This window comes from Phoca vitulina, unplaced genomic scaffold (assembly GCF_004348235.1).
Source record: "Phoca vitulina isolate PV1807 unplaced genomic scaffold, GSC_HSeal_1.0 scaffold16, whole genome shotgun sequence".
Lineage (NCBI taxonomy): Eukaryota > Metazoa > Chordata > Mammalia > Carnivora > Phocidae > Phoca > Phoca vitulina.
This window is the reverse complement of record NW_022589719.1, coordinates 24,375,281-24,403,029: the sequence shown is the minus strand read 5'-3', so window position 1 is coordinate 24,403,029 and position 27,749 is coordinate 24,375,281. Positions and strand designations below refer to the sequence as shown.

General features: G+C 41.3%; 1 protein-coding gene across 10 annotated transcripts in view; it reads left to right on the top strand.

Moving 5' to 3' along the window:
* Positions 1 to 27,749, top strand: part of CELF1 (CUGBP Elav-like family member 1) — an 88,682-nt gene that overhangs the window by 5,635 nt on the left and 55,298 nt on the right. For 2 of the 10 annotated variants that reach the window (XM_032414134.1, XM_032414139.1), the window contains exon 1: positions 3,636 to 3,800. The exons of 3 other annotated variants lie outside the window; for them this stretch is intronic. Coding sequence is in view for 1 of the 7 variants with exons in the window: in XM_032414133.1 (XP_032270024.1) it covers positions 27,575 to 27,624 (50 nt within the window). In the remaining 6 variants the exon portion in view is untranslated. Of the gene's footprint in view, positions 1 to 3,635; positions 3,801 to 20,648; positions 20,795 to 26,041; positions 27,625 to 27,749 lie in introns of those variants that run through there. 5 more of the 10 variants (XM_032414137.1, XM_032414136.1, XM_032414138.1 and 2 more) reach the window with 3 other exon arrangements.

Below are 27,749 nucleotides of genomic sequence, written 5' to 3'. Positions count from 1 at the left end.
GCCTGCCACTCCCTCTGCTTGTGCTCTCTCTGTCAAATAAATAAATAAAATCTTAAAAAAAATAAAATCTTTAAGTGAAATAGGGAGCTTTTCATACTTGTTTGCATCTCAGGCTTTTTGTATTTGGACTGTTTAGTATTTTGTCTGTGCCCTGAAGCCCTTTGAAGTTATAGGAGCCTATTTGTGCTTTTCATGTAATTGTCATGCCCGCTGGTCTCCACCCACCCACCACTTTGGGCTGGTGGGCTGTGGCCCTCCTTGGTAACTAGATGCGAGAGTAACACTAGTACCCTGCAACAAGTGTTACTTCCTCTCTGCCAATGGGAGCCATAAGTCAAGAGACAGATAAAAAAGGGAAAAGTTTCTGGTTGCCCTTCAAGAAATACCTACTGAGTCAGATACTATGAAAAAAAAAACCAACAAAAACCTGGAGAGACAAGAGAATAAGAAAATGGGCGTGATCCCTACCTTCATCTAACTCATGGGTAGGTTCCAGGAAGCTTCTGAAGGCTAAGCAATTCATTCTCTTTTTTCATACCCAGCACCTAGATATGCTCATTCATGAATTCAACAATATTTATTGATGGGGGAGGGGAAGTGGATGAAGATGGTCAAAAGGTATAAACTTTCAGTTATAAATCAGTACTAAGGATCTAATATGCAACATGATGACTATAGTTAACACTGTGCTATGGTATATGGGAAAGTTCTTAAAAGAGTAGATCCTAACTTCTCATCACGAGGAAGAAAACTTTTTTTTTGTATCTATATGAGATGATGGATGTTAACTAAACTTATGGTGGTAACCATTTCACAATACATGTAAGTCAAATTTAAAAACCAATATTTATTGAGCATCTATTATGGTTAGGCATTATTCTAGGCCCTGAGGATATAAAACAGACAAAGTCCCTATTCCTGTAGAATTTACCATCTGATTGGGGTGGGGTTTACAAATAAAATGAGTAAAATATGAAGTACAAAATATACTCTGTTAGATGGTGATTAGTGCTTTGGTTAAAAACAAGGCAGGAAAGGGGGATTAGAAGCATGGGTGTATGTGTGTGTAATTTTAATTATTTCTGTCTTTCTGTGTGTGTGTAATTTTATTTTATTTATTTATTTTAAAAGATCTTATTTATTTGAGAGAGAGAGAGCATAAGCAGAGGAGGGGCAGAGGAAGAAGCAGACTCCCTGCTGAGCAGGGAGCCTGACATGGGGCTGGATCCCAGGACCTGAAGGCAGATGCTTAACTGACTGAGCCACCCAGGCACCCCTGTGTATGTGTAATTTTATTTTTTTTAAAGATTTTATTTATTTGACAGCGAGAGAGACAGCAAGAGAGTGAGCACAAGCAGGGGAAGTGGGGGAGGGAGAAGCAGGCTTCCCACAGAGCAGGGAGCCTGATGCGGGGCTCGATCCCAGGACCCTGGGATCATGACCCGAGCCGAAGGCAGACGCCTAACGACTGAGCCACCCAGGCGCCCCGATGTATGTGTAATTTTAAATGAGGTGGTCAGAGAAGGCCCAACGAAAAGGTGACATTTACGTCAAGACTTGAAGGAGGTAAGGAAGTGAGCCAGGTGCATATCTGGATGATTCTGTGGCCCACAAAGACAGTCTGTTTACAAAGTTTGTACAATCTGTGGCAGCTGGGAGACAAATATAAAATTAATTGTGGTAATGTATATGACAACATTCTATAATTTATAATGATCTATAAACATAGGATGTTTTCAGTAAATTACACATATAATTATTAACAAGAACAAGATCATATATCAGCATTATAAATGTATATAAAATCATAAACTATATGGTACAATTAGGGAATATGATAATGCATAATTTAGGGGCTAATTGTTCCTGTCTGTATGGTACCAGAAAAACTGTAGTTAGTTTTTTTTTCCCCCCAAAGAGGAAAGAGGTGTTTCCAACACATGGGGAAACCCTTGGAGCTTCTGCTTGGGAGTGCCTTTATTATTTATTTATTTATTTATAAGATTTTTATTTATTTATTTCAGAGAGAGAGAGCGCAAGCATGAGCAGGGGAAGGGCAGAAGGAGAAGCAGACACCCTGCTGAGCAGAGAGCCTGACACCAGGCTGGATCCCAGGATCCTGGGACCATGACCTCAGCCCAAGGCCAACGTTAAACCAGCTGAGCCACCCAGGCGCCCCTATTTTTTATTTTTTGTGGTGAGGTAGGGTATAAGCTGTATTTGTGGATATAGGAATTATTTGCTCTGGGAAGCCAGGTGATGTTACAGAGAAATCATTTGCAAACCTATGAGCTAATTGCCTGTTGCTGGGGCCAAAAGGTCCCAGAACGAAGTTTTCTTTTTTTAATGTGTATTTCACTGTCACATAAGATGTAGGACCTGTATTAGCCTTTTTAAACAAACAAACAAACAAACAACAAACAGTTGTGGTTTGAATTCCACCTAGATCTTGGGATTCCTGAGTCACTCTGAAGGAGGTCTTTCAGGACCTAACCTGCGTTGTTAAAAAATTTTTTTGGGGGGCGCCTGGGTGGCTCAGTCGGTTAAGCGTCTGCCTTCGGCTCAGGTCATGATCCCAGAGTCCTGGGATCGAGTTCCGCATCGGGCTCCCAGCTCTGTGGGGAGCCTGCTTCTCCCTCTCCTCCCCACTTGTGCTCTCTCTCTCACTATCTCTGTCTTTCTCTCTCAAATAAATAAAATATAAAAAAACATTTTTTTTAAATAATAAAAAAAATTTTTTTTTTCTGGGAAAAGTAAGTTAGGGCTGGGCAATCAGTTTTGTTTTTTTTTTTAAAGATTTTATTTATTTATTTTACAGAGAGAGAGAGAGACAGCTAGAGAGGGAACACAAGCAGGGGGAGTGGGAGAGGGAGAAGCAGGCTCCTGAGGAGCAGGGAGCCCGATGCGAGGCTCAATCCCAGGACCCTGGGATCCTGACCTGAGCCAAAGGCCGACGCTTAACGACTGAACCACCCAGGCGCCCTATGGGCAATCACTCTCTTAATGAGAACCCTTTGAGCTTCCTGGTGCTGCAGGGATTTCTGCAAGGTTGTGCGTTCACACAGCGGATCATCCCGCTAGAAAGCACTCCCCTAACTCAGAAAGCTTGCAATATACACTCACGTTCCACATCTCAGCAAAGAATGAAGAAGGCCTGGATTCCGTTGCTTCTCTGTTGGGGCAGAAGGAGGGTGTGTCATGTGCCCAAACCTGGCCAAGCACCATTCCATTCACTCATTCATTCATTCATCAAATATTTTATTATGCGCATGATTCAGTGCCAAGCAGAGGTCCTCGCCCACCAAGTCATCCAGAACTCCTGTGGGTACGGTGCTCAGGGCCGAGAACTTCAGATTCTCAGGCCGGGTCTTCCCACCCTTTCCATCAGTAGAGCTCCGAGACAAAGAGATGCGCTCCTGTAGCTCCCCGGGCTGACGGTTCCGCCCGCAGCCCCGGGGGCTTCGGCGCGGCTGCTTCTCCACTCCCCAGCCCGAGGGGGCGCTGCAGCGCCGCGCGCTCCGCTCGCCCCTGCGCCGCGTTCTGCTCCGCTCGGCGCTGCGGGCCGCACAGCGGTGGTACGTTCCCTCTCACCGCCCTCCCCCTCCTCCTCCTCGGCCCTCCCCGCCGGTGGTAGGTGCCGGAAGTGCCGCCATTTTGGGGTGTTCTGCTCTGGCGGCAGCGGCAGCGGCGGCGGGACGCGGAGGCTCCCCCGGGACTCGGCCTCAGCAGCGAGGCGGCGGCAGCGGCTGCGGAGGCGCAGGCAGCAGCTGAGGCAGCGGCGGGCTCAGGTGCAGCCGCTGGTGAGTGCGGCGGCCACGGGTTAACGGGCCGCGGGTGGGAGGGAAAGGAGGCAGGAGGGAGGCGCCGCGGGGCGGGTCCGGTCCTGGCGGCTGCGGGTCACAGGGCCCTTCGGGCGCGGCCGCTCCTGGCTCCCCCGCGCCCCGGGGGCAGGTCGGCGATCTCCTCCCGCGTGTCGGGGCCCTCCGCCTCCCGGGTCCCGCCGCCCTAGTCCGGCGCGTGCCCCCGCGCCCAGGGAGACCCGCCCTCCTCGTGGCCTTGCCCCTTCTCCCAGCGCCCTTTGCCTTCACCCTCTGGGCCCCGAGGGCTTCGTTCCCCGCCCAGGGGTAGCTCCTTTCTCTTTTTTCCGGCCGCCGTGCCAGACCCGGGCTGTCTGCCCGGGACACCCCTTCCTTCCTCCTGACGTCCCACGTGTTCTTGGTGCCGACCCCTGGAGGGGGGCCCAGGACCCCTGCCTTAGTGGGGGGTAGCGCTTCTCTTCCCGAGCCTCGAGAGCCCCCCGTTCCCCGCCCCAGATCCGCTAGGGCCTTGGCTCGCCCTCCCCCCACATCAGGTGCTCACCCAGTTGTGGCCTAGTAGCAGGGCTGGAATCTCGCACCCGAGAGCACGGAGAGCACATTGAAGAGCTTTTTTCTCTAGGGACCTGGCTTTGGATTTAAAGCCGGTGTGGTGTCTTGCTTGCGGTCTTTGGGGCAGGATGTTTTAATTCTTAGGACTATAGCACAGGCTCCAAGGAGCTTCTCGTCGGTTCAGGCTCATCCTCCTAGTTGACGGGAAGGTGGTGAGATTTTGGTCGGAGTCTGTTTCAGCAAAATGGAATCTTTTTCTCTCCAGCAGAGTTAATGCTGTACTTTTATTACCCTCGAGTAGGAAGGCTGTGTAACAGTTTTAAATAGCGGTAGTGCTTTATAATGTCTGCAGTGTAAGAGGTTACAGGTACTCAGCGAATCCTTTACAGGAACTTCATCTTTCAAAGGTCTTTTCGCTGTCTGATTCTTTGTAGATTGGAGAGGCTTAATTGCATTCTTTCACCCTTTTCTCAAGTGTGGCGTCTCTTAGAGGACTATGCAAGTTCAGTTTCTCCTTCACATTCTTGGGGAGAAACAAGGCGTCTCCACATAGAAGCACACAGGGTTTCTTTCTGTTTTAACATTAATGAGTCCACTCGGAAGATCATGAAGTTGCCATAGCATGCATAAACTATTGCCAGAGCCCCCCCCCCACTCCGCATGCCAGTTTTTATACTCTTAGTCTAGCTTTACTTACAGTGTGTGGTTTCTGATTATGAATTAGCCAAGATTGAAGCATTGCTGTTAGTAAAGCAAAGCTGGAGCTTTCAGCTGTTGCTTTAACCAGGAAGTTTGTTGTTCCCCCAGTGGTTTTTTTCCTCTTGTCTGTCCACCACCTGTTTCCATTAAGAATGGCTCTTAGCCCAGAGCATAGGTCTCAACTTTTCTCCAATCCTTCATTCTTGTGCATAGGGTTTTCTTATGCTAGGTGGTATCTACGCTTAAAATCCATTAGCATGTGGGGCTGTTAGACATAAAATATCTTTTCCAACTCTTGCTTTTCAGATGAGGAAACTGAGGCCCCCAGAGGTTAAGTGACTTACTTGCCCAGTTACAGAGCAAGTATTCTTAAAAGAGTCCCATCATAGATTTAAAAAACAAAACAAAACAAACAGTATTAGCAATAATGCCAATTGCCTTTTAAGATGTGATGGAATGGGAAGGGCCCTGGGAATGAAGTTAAAAGGCCTGGTGATTCTTGCTTTGTCAGTTGCTAGCTATACAACCTTGACCAAGTCAACTTCTTAACTGTTCTGAGCCTCAGTTTATTCTCATCTGCAAAATGGAGGACATAGTGTCTGTCTCCTAGGGTGCTAATTCAGCTTCAGTGCAGTATGTGTGAAAGTGCCTATGGTGTAAGAGGCAGACAGTGAGATTTTGAGCCAGAGTGTTTATTTTTCTAAAGATTTCCACTTAATTTTCTTATTACAGAAGCTACAGATTCATTATAAAAAATACAGAAAAGAAATGAAGAAACTCACTCTTAGTCCCATCACTCATAAGTGATTGTTAGTCCTTGGTCTTTATCTTGTCCTTTTTTTATACTAGACAATGTTTATTATTTTACCAAAATAATAAGTTTATCCTACTCACAGTTTTGTGATGTGTTTTTAAGATTTAATAGTATGTGATAGGCATGGTTTAACAAACACAGTTAATTTATTATTTTTTTAAACAAATATATTTTAAATGGTGCTGTGGATTTAATAGCTCCAGCACGTGTGAGGTGGGCCAGTGGATGTCCAGCACAGGTACAGAAAAGTTGCTCTTTTATTTATTTTTAAGATTTTACTTATTTATTTTAGAGTGAGAACACCTTCATGTGTGGGCAGGGGCAGGAACAGAGGGAGAGGGACAAGCAGACTCCACTCTGAGCGTGGAGCCGGATGCTGGGCTCAGTCTCATCACCCCAAGAGCCGGATGCTTAACTGAGCCACCCAAGTGCCCCAGAAAAGTTGCTCTTTTAAACATATGCTGGGATCCAAGAAGAGAGGGAAAGGAAGGGCAGAGACCTAACATTTATCATATGTCTACCATGTAAAAAAAAAAAAAAAATATATATATATATACACATATATATATATATTTTTTTTAATAAAGATTTGGGCTCTCCTGCTAAATGTTGGTGGTGAGTTCTGAATTCTGTCACCCTTCCCATGACTGCCATTGCAGTTTAAGTTTCCTGTGAGACTAGACCTAAGGAAGGAGAGGAGGTTAGAAGGTGATGGTATGCCTTGGAAAGGGGGAGAAGAGCTGTCACTTGGCGGCCCTGGTGAAGAAGTTGGAGGAAGTAGGAGCATAGTAGGAGCATAGTTACCTCTGCTCAGGGCTCAGGGTACTTTGAACAAATTGCTCTTTTTTTTTTTTTTTTTCCAAATTGCTCTAAGCCGTGGAATTAAGGATTTAGGTAAGCTATTTCCTCAGCTTTTTTTTTTTTTTTTAGCAGCTTTATTGAGATACAATTCACATACCATACAATTCAGTGGGCTTTCTATTACCTTATTAATTTTAAAAAATTGTGGTAAAGGCAGCTCTTTCTGCCCACAGGTCCTGTCCCTGTGCTTTAATAAAACCACCTTTTTTGCATCTCCCCAGAAATAAATAAAAAATTGTAGTAAATTATTTATAACAAAAGTTGGCCATTTAAATCAGTTTTTGTATTTGCATTTTTTAAAAAGATTTTATTTAACAGAAGGCAAGAGAGCACAAGCAGGGTGAGCGGCAGAGGGAGAAGGAGAAGCTGGCACCCTGCTGAGCAGGGAGCCCGATGTGGGGCTCCATCCCAGGACTCTGGGATCATGACCTGAGCCGAAGGCAAACCCTTCATCTACTGAGCCACCCAGGCACTCCGATATATTTGCATTTTTTAATGTAAAAAACAACGTAAAGCTTACTATTTTAACTATTTTTGTGTAGTTCTGTGGCATTAAGTGCGATCCCATTGATGGGAAACATACCTTCAGAACTTTTTCGTCTTGGAAATCTGAAACTTTATAACCCATTAAACAGCAACTCCCCTCTTCCTACCGCCAGCCCCTGGTAACCACCAGTCTGTTTCCTGTTTTATGAATTTGACTGCTTTTGGATACCTCATATAAGTGGAGTTATATAGTATTGGCTTCTTGTAACTGGCTTATTTCACTTACCATAATATCTTTAAGGTTCATCCATGTTGTAGTATGTGACAGGATTTCCTTACTTTTAAAGGCCAGATAGTACTGGGGTACCTGGCTGGCTCATTCAGTGGAACATGCGACTCTTGATCTTGAGTTGGAGCCCCATGTTAGGTGTAGAGATTACTTAAAAAAAAAAAGTCTGGTTAATACTCCATTTTATGTATATACCACATTTTGTTTATCCATTTATCTTTTGATAGACATGAGTATAGTTTCTACCTTTTGACCATTGTGATTAGTGCTGCAATGAGTGTGCAAATATCTCTTAGAGACCCTTCTTTCAATTCTTATAATAGCCAGAATTGGGACTACTGGATCGCATAGTAGTTCTATTTTCAATTTCTAGGAACCTTCATACTGTTTTTCATAGTGGTTGCACTGTTTTACAATCCCACCAACAGTGCACAAGGGTTCCAGTATCCACATCTTTGCTAACATTTGTTATTTTATGTGTGTATGTGTTTAAATAGTAGCCATCCTAATGGGGTGTGAGGGGATATTTTTTTTAAATTGAAGTGTAGTTCATGTTCAATATTATTTTAGTTTCATGTAAGCAATATGGTGATTGGATATTTATATACATAACTTCATTGTAGTTTTGATTTGCATTTCTCTTATTAATGATGTTAATTGAACTTCTTTTCATACGGTTGTTGGCTATTTGTATATCATCTTTGCAGAAATATCTATCCAAGTCTTTGAGATCAGGTTATATGATTTTTTTGCTGAGCTGTGGTTGTTTTATGTACTGTGAATATTGATCCTTTATCAGATATATGATGTGCAAAAACACTTTTGCCCATGTCTTTTCAGTGTTCATTTTGTCTTTTGTCTGATTTTGCTTTTGTTGCATTTTTTTTTTAATTTTTTTTTTTAAGATTTTATGTATTTGCGAGAGAGACAATGAGTGACAGAGAGCATGAGAGGGAGGAGGGTCAGAGGGAGAAGCAGACTCCCTGCTGAGCAGGGAGCCTGATGTGGGACTCGATCCCGGGACTCCAGGATCATGACCTGAGCCGAAGGCAGTCGCTTAACCAACTGAGCCACCCAGGCGCCCTGCTTTTGGTGTCTTATCCAAGAAGTCACTTCCAAGTCTAATGCCTTGAAGTTTTTCCCTATGTTTTCTTCTAGGAGTTTTATGGTTTTAAGTCATTTTAACTTTTTTTTTTTTAAGATATTTATTTGACAGAGAGAGACACAGCGAGAGAGGGAACACAAGCAGGGGGAGTGGGAGAGGGAGAAGCAGGCCTCCCGCGGAGCAGGGAGCCCGATCCCAGGACCCTGGGATCAAGACCTGAGCCGAAGGCAGACGCTTAACGACTGAGCCACCCAGGCGCCCCAACTTTTTTTTTTTTTTAAAGATTTTATTTATTTATTTGAGAGAGAGAATGAGAGACAGAGCACGAGAGGGAAGAGGGTCAGAGGGAGAAGCAGACCCCCCGCTGAGCAGGGAGCCCGATGCGGGACTCGATCCCGAGACTCCAGGACCATGACCTGAGCCGAAGGCAGTCACTCAACCAACTGAGCCACCCAGGCGCCCCAACTTTTTTTTTTTCAGAGTAAAATTTAGTGGCATTGAGTACATTCACAATGTTATTCAGTCCTCCTCACCACTGTTTCTAAAATGTTTTCTTCATTTGAAATAAAAATTCTGTAACCAGAATTTTTAGCGGTAACTAATTTATCAGAATTATTTATCTAATTTATCTAATAAACCAGAATTTAAGCGATAACTCACCATTCCACCCTCCTCCTAGCCCCTGGTAACCTCTACACTACTTTCTGTCTCTATGAATTTGCCTATTTTAGGTATTTCACGTAACTGGAATCAGAATATTTGTCCTTTTGTGTCTGGATTATTTCACTTAGCATGATGTTTTCAAGGTTCATCCGTGTTGTAGCATGTATCAGGATGTCATTCCTTTTTGTGGCTGATTTTCTCTGCTTTTTTGAGGTCAGGGATGTCTCTTTCATCCTTTTTTTTTTTTAAAGGTTTATTTATTTGAGAGAGTGCACACGAGAGCAAGAGCAGGGGGAGGGGCAAAGAGAGAAACGGGGAGAGAGAATCTCAAGCAGTCTCCTCTCTGAGCACAGAGCCTGATGCAGGGCTCAATCTCATGATCCTGAGATCATGAACTGAGCCGAAACCAAGAGTTGGACACTCAACTGACTGAGCCATCCAGGAGCCATAGGGATGTCTCTTTCATCTTGATACCTCACCCTCTCTTGGAGCTCTTTCATAAAGGCTGTTGAACTGATTCGAATTCATGTTCTTAATGTGGGTTCCCAGTCACGGGGGATGTCCACTGACATACGCAAAACTCTTGAAAATTCAAACATATTAGTGTGTGTAAAAGTCTATTTTGGTAACCCAAGCCGTAGTTATTGGCATCATTTCTAATTCTAGTCTAGTTATAATTTCCAATCTTTCAATGTACATCATTTTCAGAATATTTTGTTGTGTACAGAAAAAGTGTCACATGAAGGGAACAAGAGTAAAGAATAGGCAAATTTCTGCCTTTGCTTTTTAACTATGTAGTGGTTTTGTTAGAGGGGTGGATTGATATCTAGGTACTCCATATTGTGTAGAGATAGGTTTTTTTATAAACATAGAATTTAATGGCCTAGTTAGAATAAATAACTAATGCTCTTAGAGTAAGAGCATTTTGAAGGTAATCATAAGGCCTCCTGGTTTATTTCAGTATGAACAAAACTTTTCAGAGTATTCTCATTCATGAAAGGCTTTTTTTTTTTAAGATTTTTTTTTTTTTTTTTAAAGATTTTATTTATTTATTTGAGAGAGAGAGAATGAGAGACAGAGAGCATGAGAGGGAGGAGGGTCAGAGGGAGAAGCAGACTCCCTGCCGAGCAGGGAGCCCGATGCGGGACTCGATCCAGGGACTCCAGGATCATGACCTGAGCCGAAGGCAGTCGCTTAACCAACTGAGCCACCCAGGCGCCCTTTTTTTTTTTTAAGATTTTATTTATTTGTTTGACAGAAACACAGCGAGAGAGGGAACACAAGCAGGGGGAGTGGGAGAGGGAGAAGCAGGCTTCCCGTGGAGCAGGGAGCCTGATGCGGGGCTTGATCTTGATCCCAGGACCCTGGGATCATGACCTGAGCCAAGGCAGATGCTTGACGGAGACCCAGGCACCCCATGAAAGGCTTTTTTTTTTTTTTTTTTTTTAAGATGAGCTTCTGCCTGCCTTTTTTTGGAGGTTCATAACTGATTTTTATCTGGTTATCTACTTTTCTTCTCTTTACTTTTTGGACTTCGCCTCCCACTCCATTTTCCTCCTCTCCAGTTATCAAGGGAATTTTAATATTAGTCCTTGGGGTATGGGATGAACTGGAAGTTTTATTCATTCAGCCATTGTCCCAAAGCTATTACAGCCCTCACAGTACTTAACACATGGGACTTTATTTAGGGTCAGGGAGGACATACATATGTTTTCTTCAAACAACATGAAACCATTCTTTTGTTCAAAACTATTTTTTGATTTTTGGTAATTTTAATAATAGTTAGAATGTATTATGAAAGTTTAAGTATTTCAGAAATATAGTTTGAACCAGAGATTAAAATCCAGTGTAGTTTTTTTTGAATGGGACCTCTTTTTTTTTTTAAGATTTTATTTATTTATTTATTTATTTGAGAGAGAGAGAGCGTGTGCACTGGGGAAGGAGCAGAGGGAGAGGGACAAGCAGACTCTGTGCTGAGCAGAGCTAGATGCAGGGGGCTTGGGGCTCAAGCTCAGGACCCCAAGATCATGACCTCAGCCGGAATCAAGAGTCAGCTTAACTGATCAAGCCACCCAGGTGCCCCTTTGAATGGGATTTCTCACAAGGGCCAAGGTTGATTGCTATTAGTATAATCCTGTATTTACCTGCACATTTCTTCCTAGAGGTGCTATGGATGCTGAAATGGTCAAGTAAAATAGAAACAAGAAATTTGTTAAAACCTGGAAAATTAGTCTCCCCATAATTGAGATTTGATCTCTGATTTTCTAGTCCTTAAAATGGAAACTTGTGGCTTGAAAGAATGATGTGATTTGAAAGGGATTTATAACCATAGCCTGGGAGGGATAGGTGTGACTGCTGCAGTCAAAAATTGGTACCTTCACTGTGTCACCTTCAGCATTTCTGGGCCTGTTTTTTCATCTTTAAAATGGAGATACCAACTTGGAATGGTAATATGAGATTTAATTGAGATAACTAATGCTTAGCAGTGAGCAGTGCCTGGTAAAGTGTTATTTTTTTTATCTGTAAAAATGGGCATATATTTATCTCATGAATCAGTAATACAGTTCAACCAAATAAAACAGCACAGTTAAAATGCCTAGCAGGGCCATACATAAACAGGCAGTAAGTTAGTGTTCATTTTGTTTCCCCTTTTGGGTGTATTTTGTTTCACATTTTCCTTTGTGCTGGCTTAAGGGATAAGATTGTTTCCTAAAGTCCAATTTGTGCATCTGAAATGTTTTGCTACACAGGGCATCCTTCGCCATAGAACCTTTTAGCTCATTGTTCCCTCTGGAATATTTGGGTAATGTGGTTTCCTAGATTCATCTTCACTGTATTTCTCACATGAGAGTCTGTTGATAGGAGTCTCCTATGTTCATAGAAAATTGAAAAATACAGGTGAGTATATTACTGGATTTGTAATAGGATCACCTGGGTCTCTTTCTAATTAGGTAACTAGTTTTAGGCATGGAGGGAGAGAGCCGGCTCTAATATTTAGAGTAGTAATGTAGATGAAAGAGTTAATCATGATCAGTTTAGTTGTTTGCTTTATAAACTATGTTGTAGGAAGAATCCTTATTTGAGCTTTGTAATTTGCTAGTTTACGTGATGAGTTTTTTGTAATTGTAACTCTGTCCTTGTCATGAAATTGGCTGTTAAAATGTCTTTATTTTTTTTAAGATTTTATTTGACAGAGCGCGAGCGAGAGAGAGCAAGTGAGAGAGCACAAGCTGGGGTAGGGGCAGAGAGAGAAGCAGACTCCCCACTGAGTAGGGAGCCTAACGCAGGGCTCCATCCCAGAACCCCTGGATCACGACCTGAGCTGAAGGCAGACACTTAACTGACTGAGCCACCCAGGTGCCCCTAAATTGTCTTTAAAGTAGAGGTTTTCTTGCAGAATTAATCAGCAGAACTGTTCTGTAGTTATTTTTAAATCTCTGCTATGTTATGGAGGCCATGTGTGTATATCTGTTTATTTTAAACTTATTTGAATTCCCGAACTGTAAAATTTTTCAAGAGTTTTATATCCATCATAAAATTCATATTGACTTAATATATTCTTTCTGCTAAGGAAGTCTTTAATTCTCCTAAAAATTTTGTCTCCTAGGCCAGAGGGATAAATATCAAAATTTTCTTGAGGCATTGAGGCATGGGTGTTTTTTTTTCCTTCAGACTGACCATTGTTTTACCTTCCCCCCCCCGCCTTTTTTTTAAAGATTTTATTTATTTGATAGAGAGAGACACAGCGAGAGAGGGAACACAAGCAGAGGGAATGGGAGAGGGAGAAGCAGGCTTCCCGCTGAGCGGGGAGCCCGATGCGGGGCTCGATCCCAGGACCCTGGGATCCTGACCTGAGCCAAAGGCAGACGCTTAACGACTGAGCCACCTAGGCGCCCCCTTTTTTTCCCCCTTTTTTAAAGTAAGCTCTACACCTGATTTGGGGCTTGAACGCAACGACACTGAGATCAAGAGTCCCATGCTCTGGGGCACCTGGGTGGCTCAGTCCTTAAGCGTCTGCCTTCAGCTCAGGTCATGATCCCAGGGTCCCGCATCGTTCTCCCTGCTCAGCCGGAAGCTGCTTCTCCCTCTCTCACTCCCCCTGCTTGTGTTCCCTCTCTCGCTGTCTCTCTCTGTCCAAAAAAAAAAAAAGAATCCCATGCTCTACTGAGCCAGCCAGATGCCCCGATTGTTTTAAAATTTTTATACAGAGAACATGAATTTTATAAATATGAAAAGTAACATTAAAATTAGACATTTTTTTTCCTCAAGGGATGAGAAAGCCTAGTTAGGGGAGACTGTGAATACTGCGTAAGTTATTTCAGTATCTAAAATGATTGAAAGCATTTTAGCTCTTAGAACTTTGTGAGGTTCTGGGGCGCCTGGGTGGCTCAGTCGTTAAGCGTCTGCCTTCAGCTCAGGTCATAATCCCAGGGTCCTGGGATCGAGTCCCGCATCGGGCTCCCTGCTCTACAGGGAGTCTGCTTCTCCCTCTGCCTGCCGCTCCCCCTGCTTGTGTTCCCTCTCTCGCTGTGTCTCTCTCTGTCAAATAAATAAATAAAATCTTTAAAAAAAAAAAAAAAAGAACTTTGTGAAGTTCTGATGTGACCTTCTTATCAGCTGACCTCCCCACTTTACAGGAAATGGACTCACTTTCACAACAGCTTTTGGATTGTAACATTTTGATTTTTCTTTTCCTCCACTTAGAAAATAATGGTAGCAAATACAAAGAAAAATGGTGAGTTCTAGTTTAGAGACTGCAGTGAGATCTGATGGATCTCACTTAATTTTAATCTGTCACTTGGGGATGTGTTCATAGGTGCAGAGTGGCTTTAGAAGGAACTGTTTACTATTCTGACCTACATGGACTGCCAACTCTTCTAAGAGCTGTGTTCAGCTTTGACAAAATGGAGTTGAATATCACTTTTGCCCTATGTTGAAACTGCTGAAACTTTATTTTCAAGTTGGGAAATGTCTTTAGTTTGGGGATTATACAAAATGAAGTTTTTTGTTTCCAAAGCTGTTTAATTTTATAGTGTCATACTTTCAGTTTTGGAAGGTCAGTAGTTTCCATTTACATGACATTGCTACTCTTCAGCAAAAGAATCACTAAATTAGAAACTGTCACCACTTTCTCATTGTTCTTTTACCTTTTTGTTTCCTGTGAGATTGAAGAGACTGGGAATGTGTGATATTTTGGCGATAATGTGGGGTAACTAAGAGTCTAGAGTGTGTAGACTTTTTTAACCCATTATTTGGACATCTGTTAAGTTTTTGCTAGTTTCTGTTTTGTACCGATAATTTACTGTAGGCTTTTCCCAGTTTCTTTGTGCTTGTAGCTTTTGTGTATGGAAAACACTCCTCTTTTTTGCTCCAGTTCCCTCCCCCCACACTACCATCACATAGCTTGGCTACTGTTTCTTTCTTTCCTGCATGACTTCTGTCTGTGTGATGCTGCCAACTTACCATGCTAGATGGGGTGGGATATTACTAGTGAGAAACACCTGTGCCTCCTATTGGCTGCCTGCCTGATTCTGACTGCTGTTGCCTGAGCAAGAATCTTAGGGGTCTGGAGAGTGAAAGGAAGTCAGGGTAGTGGTGACAAGCAACTGGAAAATCCGTAACTGACATCATCAGCTAGCTGGTTATTACTGCATATTGAAGCAGTACTGTTTTGTGATCATATTGCCATTTTAAGCCTTGTAGCAGGTTTTCAACAAGGATGTTTCACTGGAGGTGGTTCTGTTCCTTAGGTCTGTATTTCTTAGACGGCTAGAGCAAGAGGAGCAGGCTTTGCATTTTTCATTTGTCAGCCTTTCCCTGCTCATGGTTCGATTTCTGTTTGTCATTTAGTGCACAGTTTCTCATGAAGCTTTTTCTGTCCATCCATCCCAATACTGTATTGTAGGATTTTTTTTTTTTTTAAGATTTTTTTATTTATTTGCGAGAGAATGAGAGACAGCATGAGAGGGAGGAGGGTCAGAGGGAGAAGCAGACTCCCTGCCGAGCAGGGAGCCCGATGCGGGACTCGATCCCAGGACTCCAGGATCATGACCTGAGCCGAAGGCAGTCGCTTAACCAACTGAGCCACCCAGGCGTCCTGTAGGATATTATTTAGTATTTTACTAGACACATCTTTTCATTTCAGCAAGTTTTTAAGCTTTTTTGAGCATGGAGATTGCTTTATTGCTTAGTGTATTATATAACTTAAAAAACATTTTTTTAAGACTTTATTCATTTGTCAGAGAGAGAGAGCGAACACAAGCAGGGGGAGCGGCAGACGGGAGAAGCACGCTCCCTGCTGAGCAGGGAGCCCGATGTGGGACTCGATCCCAGGGTCCTGGGATCATGACCTGAGCCGAAGGCAGACGCTAAACCGACTGAGCCACCCTGGCGTCCCCCCCAAAAATTTTTTTTAAAGTAAGCTCTAGGCCTAATGTGGGGCTTGAACACATGACGCCAAGATCAAGAGTCACATGCTCTCCTGACTGAGCCAGCCAGGCACCTCGTGTATTATATAACATTGAGGAGTCAGGCACACAGGCCCTACACTAATTACACTCTGTAACCTAGCCCTTCTTGTAAAAGCTTATTGGACCAGAGGTAGACACCTGACTCAAGCTGGGCAAATCAGTTTCTCCTAGGAATTTGAGATTGTGACTGAGATTTAAGTCTTTTTTTTTTTTTTTTAAAGATTTTATTTATTTATTTATTTGAGAGCAAGAACAGAAGCAGGGAGGAGGGGCAGAGGGAGAGGGAGCAGACCCCCCGCTGAACAGAGAGCCTGATGTGGGGTTCCATCCCAGGACCCTGGGATCATGACCTGAGCTGAAGGCAGATGCTTAACTGACTGAGCCACTCAGGCGTCCCACGATTTAAGTCTTTAGGGAACAAACAGGTAACCTGTTTCAAGAAAACTTGAAACATATCAATTCACATGCACAGTCAAGTCCAGGCTTGTATCAGGAAGCAGTGAGGACCAGTCTGCAAGGAGGGGTAATTAAGTAGATTCATCCTGAAAGAAGTATAGATGAGAAATGCATCTCTGGAGAGAGAGGCAGCCATCCACATTAAGACTAGAAACCTAGGTGCTTAAAGCCTTTCCTGCTTTCTGCCTTTGGATTCTTTGAGATACTCCAGTATCCTTTCAATTAATTCCATTTTTTTGCTTAGGCTAGCTTGAAGGTTTCTCTTAATTACAACCAAAAGCTTTGAAGAGAGTACAGAGCTCTAACATTTCTTAAATTCATTTGAATTTTAGCATAGTCAGGCCTAGGATCATGGCTTTTGGAAGATTGCCCTTTGCCCCCAACAGGCGCCCCTCACCCCCACACTCCCTTAGGCTGCTTGAGGTCTTGGCTCCTCTGTAGTGTAGACGTTCACCTATGCTGTAGCTTTTGGTGTATAGAGCACTCTTCTGGTGCTTTTCCAAATCAAGATTGAGGTTTTGTTTTTACACGTTTTTAATGATTATTTGTTTAGTTTATCTATTTAGTTTATTTGCTTAGATTATTCATTCTTTTCAGCATATGCGACTGATAATAAAATAATACTGCTATTTCAGATAGGAAACTTAAGGTGAGCCATCATTTTAAAAGAATTTTTTGTGAGGCATATGGATTAAGTTCTTCTTTTCTAGTTGAGTAACACATTTGTTTTAGTTCCTGATTGTTTCCTCTTAAGGAAAGTTGATGGACTTGAATGGAATACAATAATGTGAGTTGAATGGCAGTTGAGACTTTAAACAAAGGGTAATGGTGAATGGCTGTGTGCCCAGTTGATGGAGTCTGTCTCGTCTCGGCTCAGTTAGTAACTTCATGAATGATCTGTAATAGGAGCATCACAGTGGTGTTTTTCTCTTTGAGAAATGTTAATGAGGGAGAGAGAGAAGCTCTGAGAGAGATAGTTTTAAGTCTTCTAATTTTTTCTTCCTATGATCATTTGGTATTTATTAAGTTGAAAGACTTTATTCCAGAAAAATGTAAAATTTCCCTGTAATATTAAGGAGCAGGAATTAAGAGACTAGAGCCAGCTTTGAAATGTGGGTTTGCATACAACCAGGAAGGAATGGATTTGCAGGGTAGAAAAAACTGGAAGACATTTCACAATGGAGGCCAACCTAATTGTGACTGTGTACCTAACCAGTTACACCTTCATGGAGTGCACATATGATACTGAGTTGAATGCTCTGCATAGAGGAAGTTTTATTGTCCATAGTGCTCAGTGGTATTGGGCCCTTGTGCAAAATAGAGACTAGATAAATATTTTTTAAATATTCCATGTCTGGTCAAATGGCACTTTTATGTTTTGAGACCGTTCAGTACTGAGGAATAGGAAGAAAATCTTTTAAAATTGAAATTCTAAGAATTTCAGTTGTTCACATCATTGTCTTTTGAAGATAATCAGTACAAGGAGTTTTCTGAAAAAAAAAAAAAAGTAAGCTTTCCATTGAAAGACATTTAGTTGGCTAAGATTTGTACTATAAAAGCCTTTGTGTACCTCTGTAATCTTGAAACCTCATATTGTATACTGCCTGGACAAAATCAGAAGGCTTCTAGACAACCCTGATTCTGGCTCTGTTTTCTCTAGCTCCAGAGAATAAGAAAAGGAGAATCTGATACTGCTGGCAGTCTATGCTCTCTTGCTTTTCTGGGCCAAGACATGCGTTTAAAAATAAAATCAAGGAAATTGTAAACCAGTAGTAAAAACGAATAAAGCACCCAGGGGTTTGCTTCCTCTCATGTCCTGTGGCCTGAGTCTCTTTTTTCAAGCCGTTAGGCTGGTATTAAACTAAGGTGGCAAAACTGTGCTCTGGCTTTGTCCTTCTTTACGTCCCCTTTAAAATTTATAGGAAAGAATTATGGAAAGACACCGTGTTTATTATGTATTTGTTTTTATCATATACTATTTCTGTTTAATACCCTCTGGGATACATTTACAAGTGCAATTAAAAAAAAAAGCCTGCAAACTTCTTTATTGAAATCAAGTGCTATTTTTATTTATTAATGTTCATTTGTCTGGTGTAACTTTGCTCTGGCCTAAGAAAGACCTAGAGAAAGACTTCATTCTGTTCCAGGAAGCATACAACTTAGAAAAATGTTTTCTTTTGAATTCTGACTGCTCCAACTTCTGTGAACAAACCAGATCCACAGATCAGGTTTGTAAATGATCTGTTTTCTTAAGGTATCTTCTAACAGGATGGGTCTCAGGGGAAGCTGAGTGGCAGCACACATTTAGCTGGGAGTAGCAGTTCATCTCCCTGACATACATACCCTTTGTCCACACAAAGCAATTTTGGAGGCAGGCTTAGAATTTAAATGTACACTTCTCTGTTCTGGTCCAGTTTGTCTTATTTAATCCATTTTATTTTTTATGTTTCGTATGTCTGATGTATTTCTAATACAATCATGTAGAAACCTGCTTTGGAGAACTCTGAAGTCTTGATAGGAAAAATTCTGAATTTATTGTATGCAAAATGGTGATCTGGAAAGAAATAGCATACATAGGTCACTGAAACTATTGAGTTTGTATTTATTTGTTTTTATGAATGGGGGAAGGTTAAGACTTGAATATATTTTATTCTTTTGTAAGAGAGTCACTGAAACAGTTTCTGATATTTCTTCAGCATTGTATACTACATGGTAATATTTTTTGAAGATAGCTTGCTGAAGAAAAAATTGAATCAGGCTTTCTGAATTGCCAGATCCAGAACATCAAAAAATGCTTTGGACCAAAAAAAAAAAAGAGAGAGAGAGAGGCCTGCTGGATCCACCCCCAGGAATCCTAATGGGTCCCCATGGTAACAGCCTCCTTGCTTACAACTTGTCACTGTGTAACTGTCACTGGAGTTCAGAGAAAAGCCAGTATATCAAGAACTGTGTGGCATTAACTACTCCTTGATAAAATGCTGTTGCACATTTGAAACGAGACAGAAATAGAAAGTTAAAGGTTTTAATTTCTGTGTTCCATTAATTAGATGCTTTAAAAAGCTGCCTAATTATGGTAAGGTGCAGCAGTGGGAAGGTGGTGGGTGGCCGAGGCAGGGCGTAGGAGGAAGCCAGAGTCTCAGAAGGTTAGAATCTTCAGGGTTTTTTCTTCTCTAATCCTTTCATTTTGCAAATGAGGGAAGTGAAATGCCTTACTTAGGTTCACAGAAAAGCAGAAACAGGATTCCAGCCCAGGCCTTCTAATTTCCAGCATAATGTTCTGCTGTCTCTACTCACACCTTGCATTTACCATGCCTCTTTGTTTCATAAATGAAGTCTCAATTTCTGAGGTTAGAAGAGGACCTTAGAGGTTATGCAGAGAAACTTTCTGCCCTGCAAAGGAGTCCTGTTTGCACCATCATGGGCAGGCAGCCTCTGCTTCTTCCCTCAGGTGGGGGTTATCTGTTTAGTTAGCAAGAACCTCCTTGCCTGAGTTCAAAGAGAAGATAGTTTTACATGGGAAATTTTAAAGCTATATGCCTTATTTTTCTTCTCTAATAAAATAGCAATTGAAAATCAGACCTGAATGTTTTTTATTAGCCTGTTTATCTCCATTTAAGTCATGCTTGTCAGTCATGACAAGACAGATAATTCTTTAAAAGAATTACGTCCTGCCTAAACCCTAGAACTTTGAAAAGGTAATGCCATATTTGGAACAAGCTAGTCTTCTAATGGGTGGGAGGGAAGAGATTGATCAATGTAACATTCAGCTTAAAGTATTTTATAATGTGCTTAGTAAGATGAAATTGATTGTAAGCTAGAGTATCAAAAGAGGCCTCAATATACTTTAAAAGCAAAATCAAAGCCAAATAGGCAAGTGGTTTTGTATTCTTGTGGTGCATTTATGAATGCTTTTGTATAGAGTAGGTTCATTTACATAAAAGTGAGTTTTGGGTTCAAAACCAACATTATTTAGGCCATTATTAATCACCTATGCCAAAACACTTTTTGGTCTACTTTTTGGATGTCCTGTTGCTCAGTGTGCCAGTCATCAAATGCCCTTGTCAGAGAGGGCTTCAGCTTTTATTTCACTTTTCCTCTTTCAGAGTTGCTTGAAAGGTAGTAATAGGTAAACATTTAAGATTATAAACTTCAGGGGCGCCTAGCTGCCTCAGGCGGTGGAGCATGCGACTCTTGATCTGGGGTCATGAGTTCAAGCACCACCTTGGGCGGAGAGCCTACTTAAAAAAAAAAAAATTATTAGCCTGAGGTTTTTTTTTTTTTAATACCTTTTAAGATAAAAGCACATATGCATATTTTCTAAGATATACAGAAATGTTTTCAGTTTCTCATAACATAGATATTTTTTCCTCGAAGAATTTACCATACCTAAAAATGGAGAATTTGGCTCCAAGATTAACTTTTCTTTTTGTCTTACCAGAAAATTAAAGTGAAAATGCTGTTGGCAGTCTTTTGCTGTCTTGACTTCAACACAGTAGAGAATGCTATAATGAAAATGTGGCTGAGTTTTTAATATTCTGGGATTTCATGACCACCAGCACTTGTTGTGCAGCCAAGGTAATTAAGGTAATCAAATATTTTAGTCATTAGTAGGTTTGGCCTGGCTCTTAAATCTCTAATCTTAGCTATATCTCCCGTGCCCTTTTCCTTTTTAGTCTAAAACATATTTATTATTTAGTTGTTCTGGCTCTTAATTTGACCAGTGAATTTTTGCATAAAAGTTCATTTGTGAAGTTTTTCTTGATTAGAAAGTATGCCAAATTATAGTGTAATGAAAGAAATTGTTAGACTTCACATTGATGGGGGAGGGAGGAGAGACAGAGACGGGTGGGATGGGAGAAGAGAGATACGGTTGCATCCTTACCATTTGGTAGACAAGGAAGTTTGAAGTGTTAGGAACCTCTTTGAGGAGAGTAACTTATTTGGGGCATCCACCTATTAAGTGGTAGGACACTGTGGGACTACCAGTGCACACTATAGATGCTGTACTCTTTTCCTATACTTTTTTGGCTTGTTGAGGCCCAGTCTCCTAACAGTAATGGAATAGTTTATTTTTGTAGCCACTCCTTTTCCTGTGGTAATATAATTTTTAACCATTAAATCGGTGATGTAAATTCAGTATCTCATTCTAGAAGTTCTTAGGTTGAGAGAGTTAGGAAAGTAGACACATCTATTAACTGCCCTGGTGTAAGATATTTTTTGTGTACCTTAGCTAAACTGTTTACCTGTTTTCTTATCAAAAAGTGGGAGTAATTTACCCTTAACAGAAGTGGCATGGAAATGTGATTTTAAGGTAGTAGCATTCATAGCATCCTCAAGTCTTTTAAAGAGAAATGCATGGATCATAATAAAGTTCCTATTGGAGGTATCCCTCTCACGGGTCATTTAATAGATCAGAAAACTGGATGTTAACAGCTTTATTTGGTTCCCTGACGAGATATGATGTGACATTAAAGATTGTCATCTCCTCCCACCCCCCTTTTTAAAATCTAGTCACTCTCTCCCAACTCTCACGCCCCATAGCCATCCTTTTGGCTCTGATAATTACTTCTTTTTTTTTTTTTTTAAGATTTAGAGAGAGAGTGCAAGGGAGAGGGAGAAAGAGAATCTCAAGCAGACTCCCCACTGAGCATGGAGCTCTCTGTGGGGGCTCGATCTCATGACCCTGAGATCATAATCTGAGCCAGAATCAAGTTGGGTGCTCAACTGACTGAGCCACCCAGGTGCCCCAGAAAATGACTTCTTAATTCTAAGCAGCCATAGTCCATGAGCTCCTAGAAAAGAGAGAGAAAGAGAACCCCAGTCTCTCCAGGGGGCCTTTCAGTCTGTGCCATATTTACCAAGCAATCTGTCTGGTCTGTGACCACGTCCTCTTTTGTCTGGGCCCACATGAAAGAATGTCCCAAATGCTATCTTGATACATGTCCTCACTAGCGATCTTGTTCTTTAAGCCTCCTTTTACAGGTTGATTCACAGTAGGGGAGTCATGTTCAGAAACTTTCTGATAGCCTGAATTTTCTTGTCTTTCATCTCTTTGCTTCTATTTATGTTCTTTTTACCTCTTCCTTGAGCTTGCACCTTCTGCATAGTTGACTCTATTATATCATCTTTGGGGCTGCAGAATAAAGTTGGAAGATTTTAAAGTTAAAGTTCCCAGAATAATGTAGTCGCCCACATTGCACATATGTCACATTTTGAGTTTACTAGTTAAGCCTCTAAATATGTGCTTTATATACAGTATGTGCAGTGTGATGACTTAGGTTGCCATGAGAACCTAAAAATTTTAGGCTTAAATTGTTCAGCAGCAGACACACATTTTTCCCTTATTGTCTTGGAGGCTAATTTCTTCTTTTGTCTAATACGCTTTTTACAAATTGAGATATTAGGCAGTGGCCATTCTCGTATATTCCTTCCTGCTAACAGGATCGGTAGCTTCTTTGTCTATTATCAGTCTCCTTCACTGCAGTCTTCCATGCTCTAGTTTTTTTCCTCTGTACTTGTCTCCTATTACTTTCTTTGCTACAGGATAGAATTAGAGGTAGGACACTGGAAGCTTTACCTTTTAAAAAAGTGTACCTAGTATGAGAGGAGCTATATAGCGGGATATCCCTACACACCTGAGGAATTCTGGTCTCATGTAAGCCTCCTGAGATGAGCTGTTGGGATAACATTGCCTTGAAAACCTTTTTTTTTTTTTTTTAAGTATTGTAATGTTAGTCTGTCATCTAAAAACAATTCAGGTTCAGTTTGAATTGGAATACGTTATTTTGAGTGATTTTTGGCCAGGGTAACTTGTTTATTCTTTTTTTTTTTTTTTAAGATTTTATTTATTTATTTGACAGAGAGAGAGCACAAGCAGGGGGAGCAGCAGAGGGAGAGGGAGAAGCAGACTCCCCGCCGAGCAGAGAGCCCGATGCAGGACTCGATCCCAGGACCCTGGGATCATGACCTGAGCCAAAGGCAGATGCTTAACGACTGAGCCACCCAGGCGCCCCTAACTTGTTTATTCTTGACTGGGTTTAGTCATGAGGACTCCCTTCTTTTTGGACCAGGCAGTACAAGGGGAGATAAAAGGATGTTAGAGGTGGAACAGACTGTATATTGTTTAGTCTTAAATCTTATTTTGGATCATGGACGCCCTTTTGAAAATCTGGTAAAAAGTTATGGACCTATTTCCCTATAAATAGAAGTAAATAAGTACAGCTGACCCTTGAACAGTGCAGAGATTAGGAATGTGCTGATCCGGCACAGTAGAAAACCCACTTACAACTTTGGATGCTCTAGAAACTTTACTAAGAGCCTACTGTTGACTAGAAAGCGTTACTGATAACATCAACGGTTAACACATATTTTGTATGTTATATGTATTATATACTGAATTCTTACAATAAACTATAGAAAAGAAAATGTTACTAAGAAAACCATAAGGAAGAGAAGATACATTTATAGTACTATACTGTATCAAAAAAATCAAGTAAGTGGATCTATGCAGTTCAAACCCATGTTGTTCAAGGGTCAACTGTGCATAAATACATTCTACGTATATATGTAAAATTTTGCACATAATGGAGTTTATGGAATAGCCATGAACTATCCAGGAATTCTGAATCCTTAGATATGGACTGCTGTTCTCATCTGGTACTATTTTTCACTTGAGGAAATGGGAAATAAGTGACTAGCCCAAGACCACACTATAGGTATTTATAGTCATTTTGAATTTGAGGTTATACTGTAATCACCTTGGTATATACGGTTGTGGTCTTTTGCATCGTGTTCTTTATTTTTACCTAGTTGTCTTCACATGAGTAACCTCTGTAAGGTATGTAATAGATAATTGAAGCTGTGCTCTTACCCAAAAAGTAGCATATTAATTCACAATAAGTTACTTTTTGGGAAATCAAAACAGGCTGCTCAGAAAAACTAAATATATATAAACCACTATATACAATTAAGAGATTTTTTAATAAAATGTTGAACGCTTGCATGTCTGTGTTTTGTTGGACATGAAAAGTGCCTCTACTGCAGGAATCCTGATGTGTTCTGTTCTTTTTCAGTATATCAGACGGTGTGGACAGGGCTCTGCCTTGCACTAGGAGATCTAGGTAGTAGGATTGAGAGGTCAAGTTTGCTATCATTTAGCATTCTTTGCTCATCATTACAACATTACAAGGGGCAAAGAAAAATATCAAAATTCCCAAATGGTTAGTTTGCTGATAAAATACATTAGAGCAAGTAATTATGGTGGATATGTTTTATCTTGAGAATTTGAAGAGTTTTCTTAAGTTTTCTTAAGGTTACTTACGTGAAGACAACTAGGTAAAAATAAAGAACATGATGCAAAAGACCACAACTGTATATACCAAGGTGATTACAGTATGACCTCAAAATCAAAATGACTATAAACACCTATAGTGTGGTCTTGGACTAGTCACTTCTTATTTCCCATTTCCTCAAGAGAAAGGGGGGACTCCCTGGTGTATTTGTATATTTATGCCCCATAAGCTTGGGCTCATGCACACATATATATCAGACAATTCAGTGATGGGAAGGAACTAGGCAGGGCTCTGTTCTCTGGAGCTCCCCATTGTGGCTGAATGACTGGCAGTATTTTGTAATCAAAGATCTCAGAGTATATCAGCATCAACATTTTATTTTTCTTTTTTAGAGAGTTGGGGGGGGGTCAGGGGCAGTGGGGGAGAGAGAATATCATCTTAAGCGGGCTCCATGCTCAGTGTGTAGCCCGACACAGGGCTCAGTCTCACGACCCTGAGCCAAAATCAAGAGTTGGACGTTTAACTGAGCCACCTAGGCACCCCTTTTTTTTTCCTCCTCCTTTTAAAGGTGGTATAAAATTTCCTCAAAAGGCTAATCAGAGATTTCTGAGATAGAAGAATATGTTCCTGAAAGTATGATATGAGAGACGTTAGCGTGGATGCTGAATTATGGTCTGAATTCATTTTTCTTTTTTTAGAATATATTTTCTCCGAAGTCGGCAAAAACTCTACATTTTTTTTAACTTTACATTTTTAAATTACAGACTCAAAGAATTCCAGAGATGGAGGGACCTTAGAAATCATCTAGTTCAAATATTATAGCCTCATGTTTAAGATAATGGTGGGTGCCCTGAGTGAGAGTACTAGGAGGTGGGACCTGTGGAAAAAGATCTATGTCTGTCTGTCCTGTCTTTTTCTTAATTTGTGTAGCGTTTATAGCTGGTACCCCACACTTTAGCACTAGTCAGATGCTATCAGCTTTTATTATCTCGTGTATTAATCTTACCTCAGAACTAGATATTAAGTGTTGGGAGTCAGTGATTACAGTTGATGTTTGTACTGCAGCCCCTGTAATACTGAATATAGACAGTGCCTGGTAAGTACTCAGTTGATTCATTATGAGCTAAAGTATGGAATCATTTGAGCCAATCATCCATGCATTTTTTTAATCTTGGGAGAGCTCCCTCTGGCCAGAAATTGAGCTTCTCATACATTTCACATTGAGATGAATCTGAATGAATTGTTCTAAGCAAAGTAATTCTTGGAAAATAAATATTTGGCTTCTGATTATATGAACCAGCATCTTGGGAAATTAAAATTACATCAGAGGGGCGCCTGGGTGGCTCAGTCGGTTGAGTGTTCAGCTTATGATTTTGGTTCAGGTCATGATCTTGGGGTCAGTAGATCGAGCCCCACATTGGATTCCACGCCCAGCAGGGGAGTCTGCTTGAGATTCTCTCCCTCTGCCCCTCCCCCCTCTAAAATAAATAAATCTTTTTTAAAAAGTACATCAGAATTTATTTTAACTTGTACCATCTGCTGCCCCCTCCCAAGAGACCCCAAAACATAGTCTTAGAATTGGGATGAGATCTTGATTCTGAAAACAGCAAAGGGCCAGTGAAGGTTAGGGTTGTTCACACAAATGGGGAATAACCTTTTTTTTTCCATGTTCAATTTCATACTTTAAATGATATTTTAAGCCTCACGGCTACTGCTGATCTGGTAAGAATCTGACCTAGTAAAGTTTTCACACTGTCTTTTCTGTTCCCATGGCTGGGGGATTCTTGGTGTAAGTGACTGAGATTATTGGGAAGTTCCTTGACTGAAATAGAATCTCTCAAACCCTTCTTCAAGTACCAGCCTGTGTGTTTCTGGTTTTTGTCTGGACCATGTGAACAGAATGCATGTGTGTGAGATAATTGGGCTTTTCCTAACGGCCCCCTTTCAGCAACCATGTATGGGTAAAGCTGTTCAGGTCCCTGCTCCTCCCTCTCTGAGCATGGAGCAGAATGTGTTCTGCTGAAGCTGCTGTTCCACTTTTCAGCTTTCTATATTTGTACAGCAGCAGCGGCCCACTAGCGAGGCGGTGTGACCGCCCTGTGCACCCATGCTGGCGCAGGCCTGAGCAGGGCTCGCAGTTTGTGTTCTTACGTGCGTCCCTCTGTCTGTCTGTGTACATTTCTGTGGAGGACTGAGGTTTTCAAATGAAGGAGGTGATCGTTTGTCTTTTCTCTTTTGTCAGTTATAAATTGTGGAGAATGTTTCAGAATCTTGGGGATGGGGCAGGGAGACAAGATTTGTATTATTTAACAAAATATGTTTTAGGGAGGAAAGCCAAACTGGTAAATAGAGGGTCAGAAATGGTCTTTGGGTTCTCCTTGAAACTTACGTTTTTAAAGAAATCGTGGTTTTTTTTCTTTTATTTTTTTTTACTGGTCACAGAGGTCAGTTCTTAGGGGTAGAAGTGAATTCCTTGTTTGGCACACAAATTTCCTGATACAAAATTTGAGTAAAAGACTGAGACACCTCCACCTTCTTAAGAAATGATTTTGTACACATCTTTTTGGAAGAGGGTGTAGTAAGGGCTAAGTCTCTTAACTCGGCCCTTTTCTGGGAAAGGAACTGTGGGAAGTGCCCTGTTGTTTTGGGCTTTGCAGCAAGTGTCCTATGCTGTGTTGCGTGGATTCAGAGTGCTTTGTAAAGTTTGGCCTTACAGAGGGCTTGTAATGTTTTTTGGTGTCATGTCTATTTAAGGAATAGTAGGGGATGCGACATGTAGACAGATTTCAGGCTGTTTTCAAAGACTATTGGGTTTGTTACTCTATTTTTAAAGGATCATTTTCTTGGTTATGAGATATTCTAATTAGGCAGAAACGAATTCCTCACTTTCGATCAACTTCAGTCTAAATTCAAGTTTGTTTCTTTGTTTTACACTTTCTTTTTACTCCCCCCCCCCCCCCCATGAGTCATAAGCATGCAGAGTTGGGAATAGAACTTGTCAGCTGAGTAAGGATGAGACAGTTCTCTGCACATATTTGTTGCTGTGGCCGATGAAGAGAGAAAAGGGCTTTAAATGCTGGAGGAACACAGTTCCCTGAGGCAGCTTTTTCCTGTGGCTGTGTGGTATGGTTGGGGAGTTTGTGTGACTATTTGCTGATAGATTCTGGCTTGGAATCACTTAGGAATCTGTTTAGTGACTTGTCCATTGTTGGCTTTGGGTGTATGTGTTTGTTTAGAGTTTGAGACCC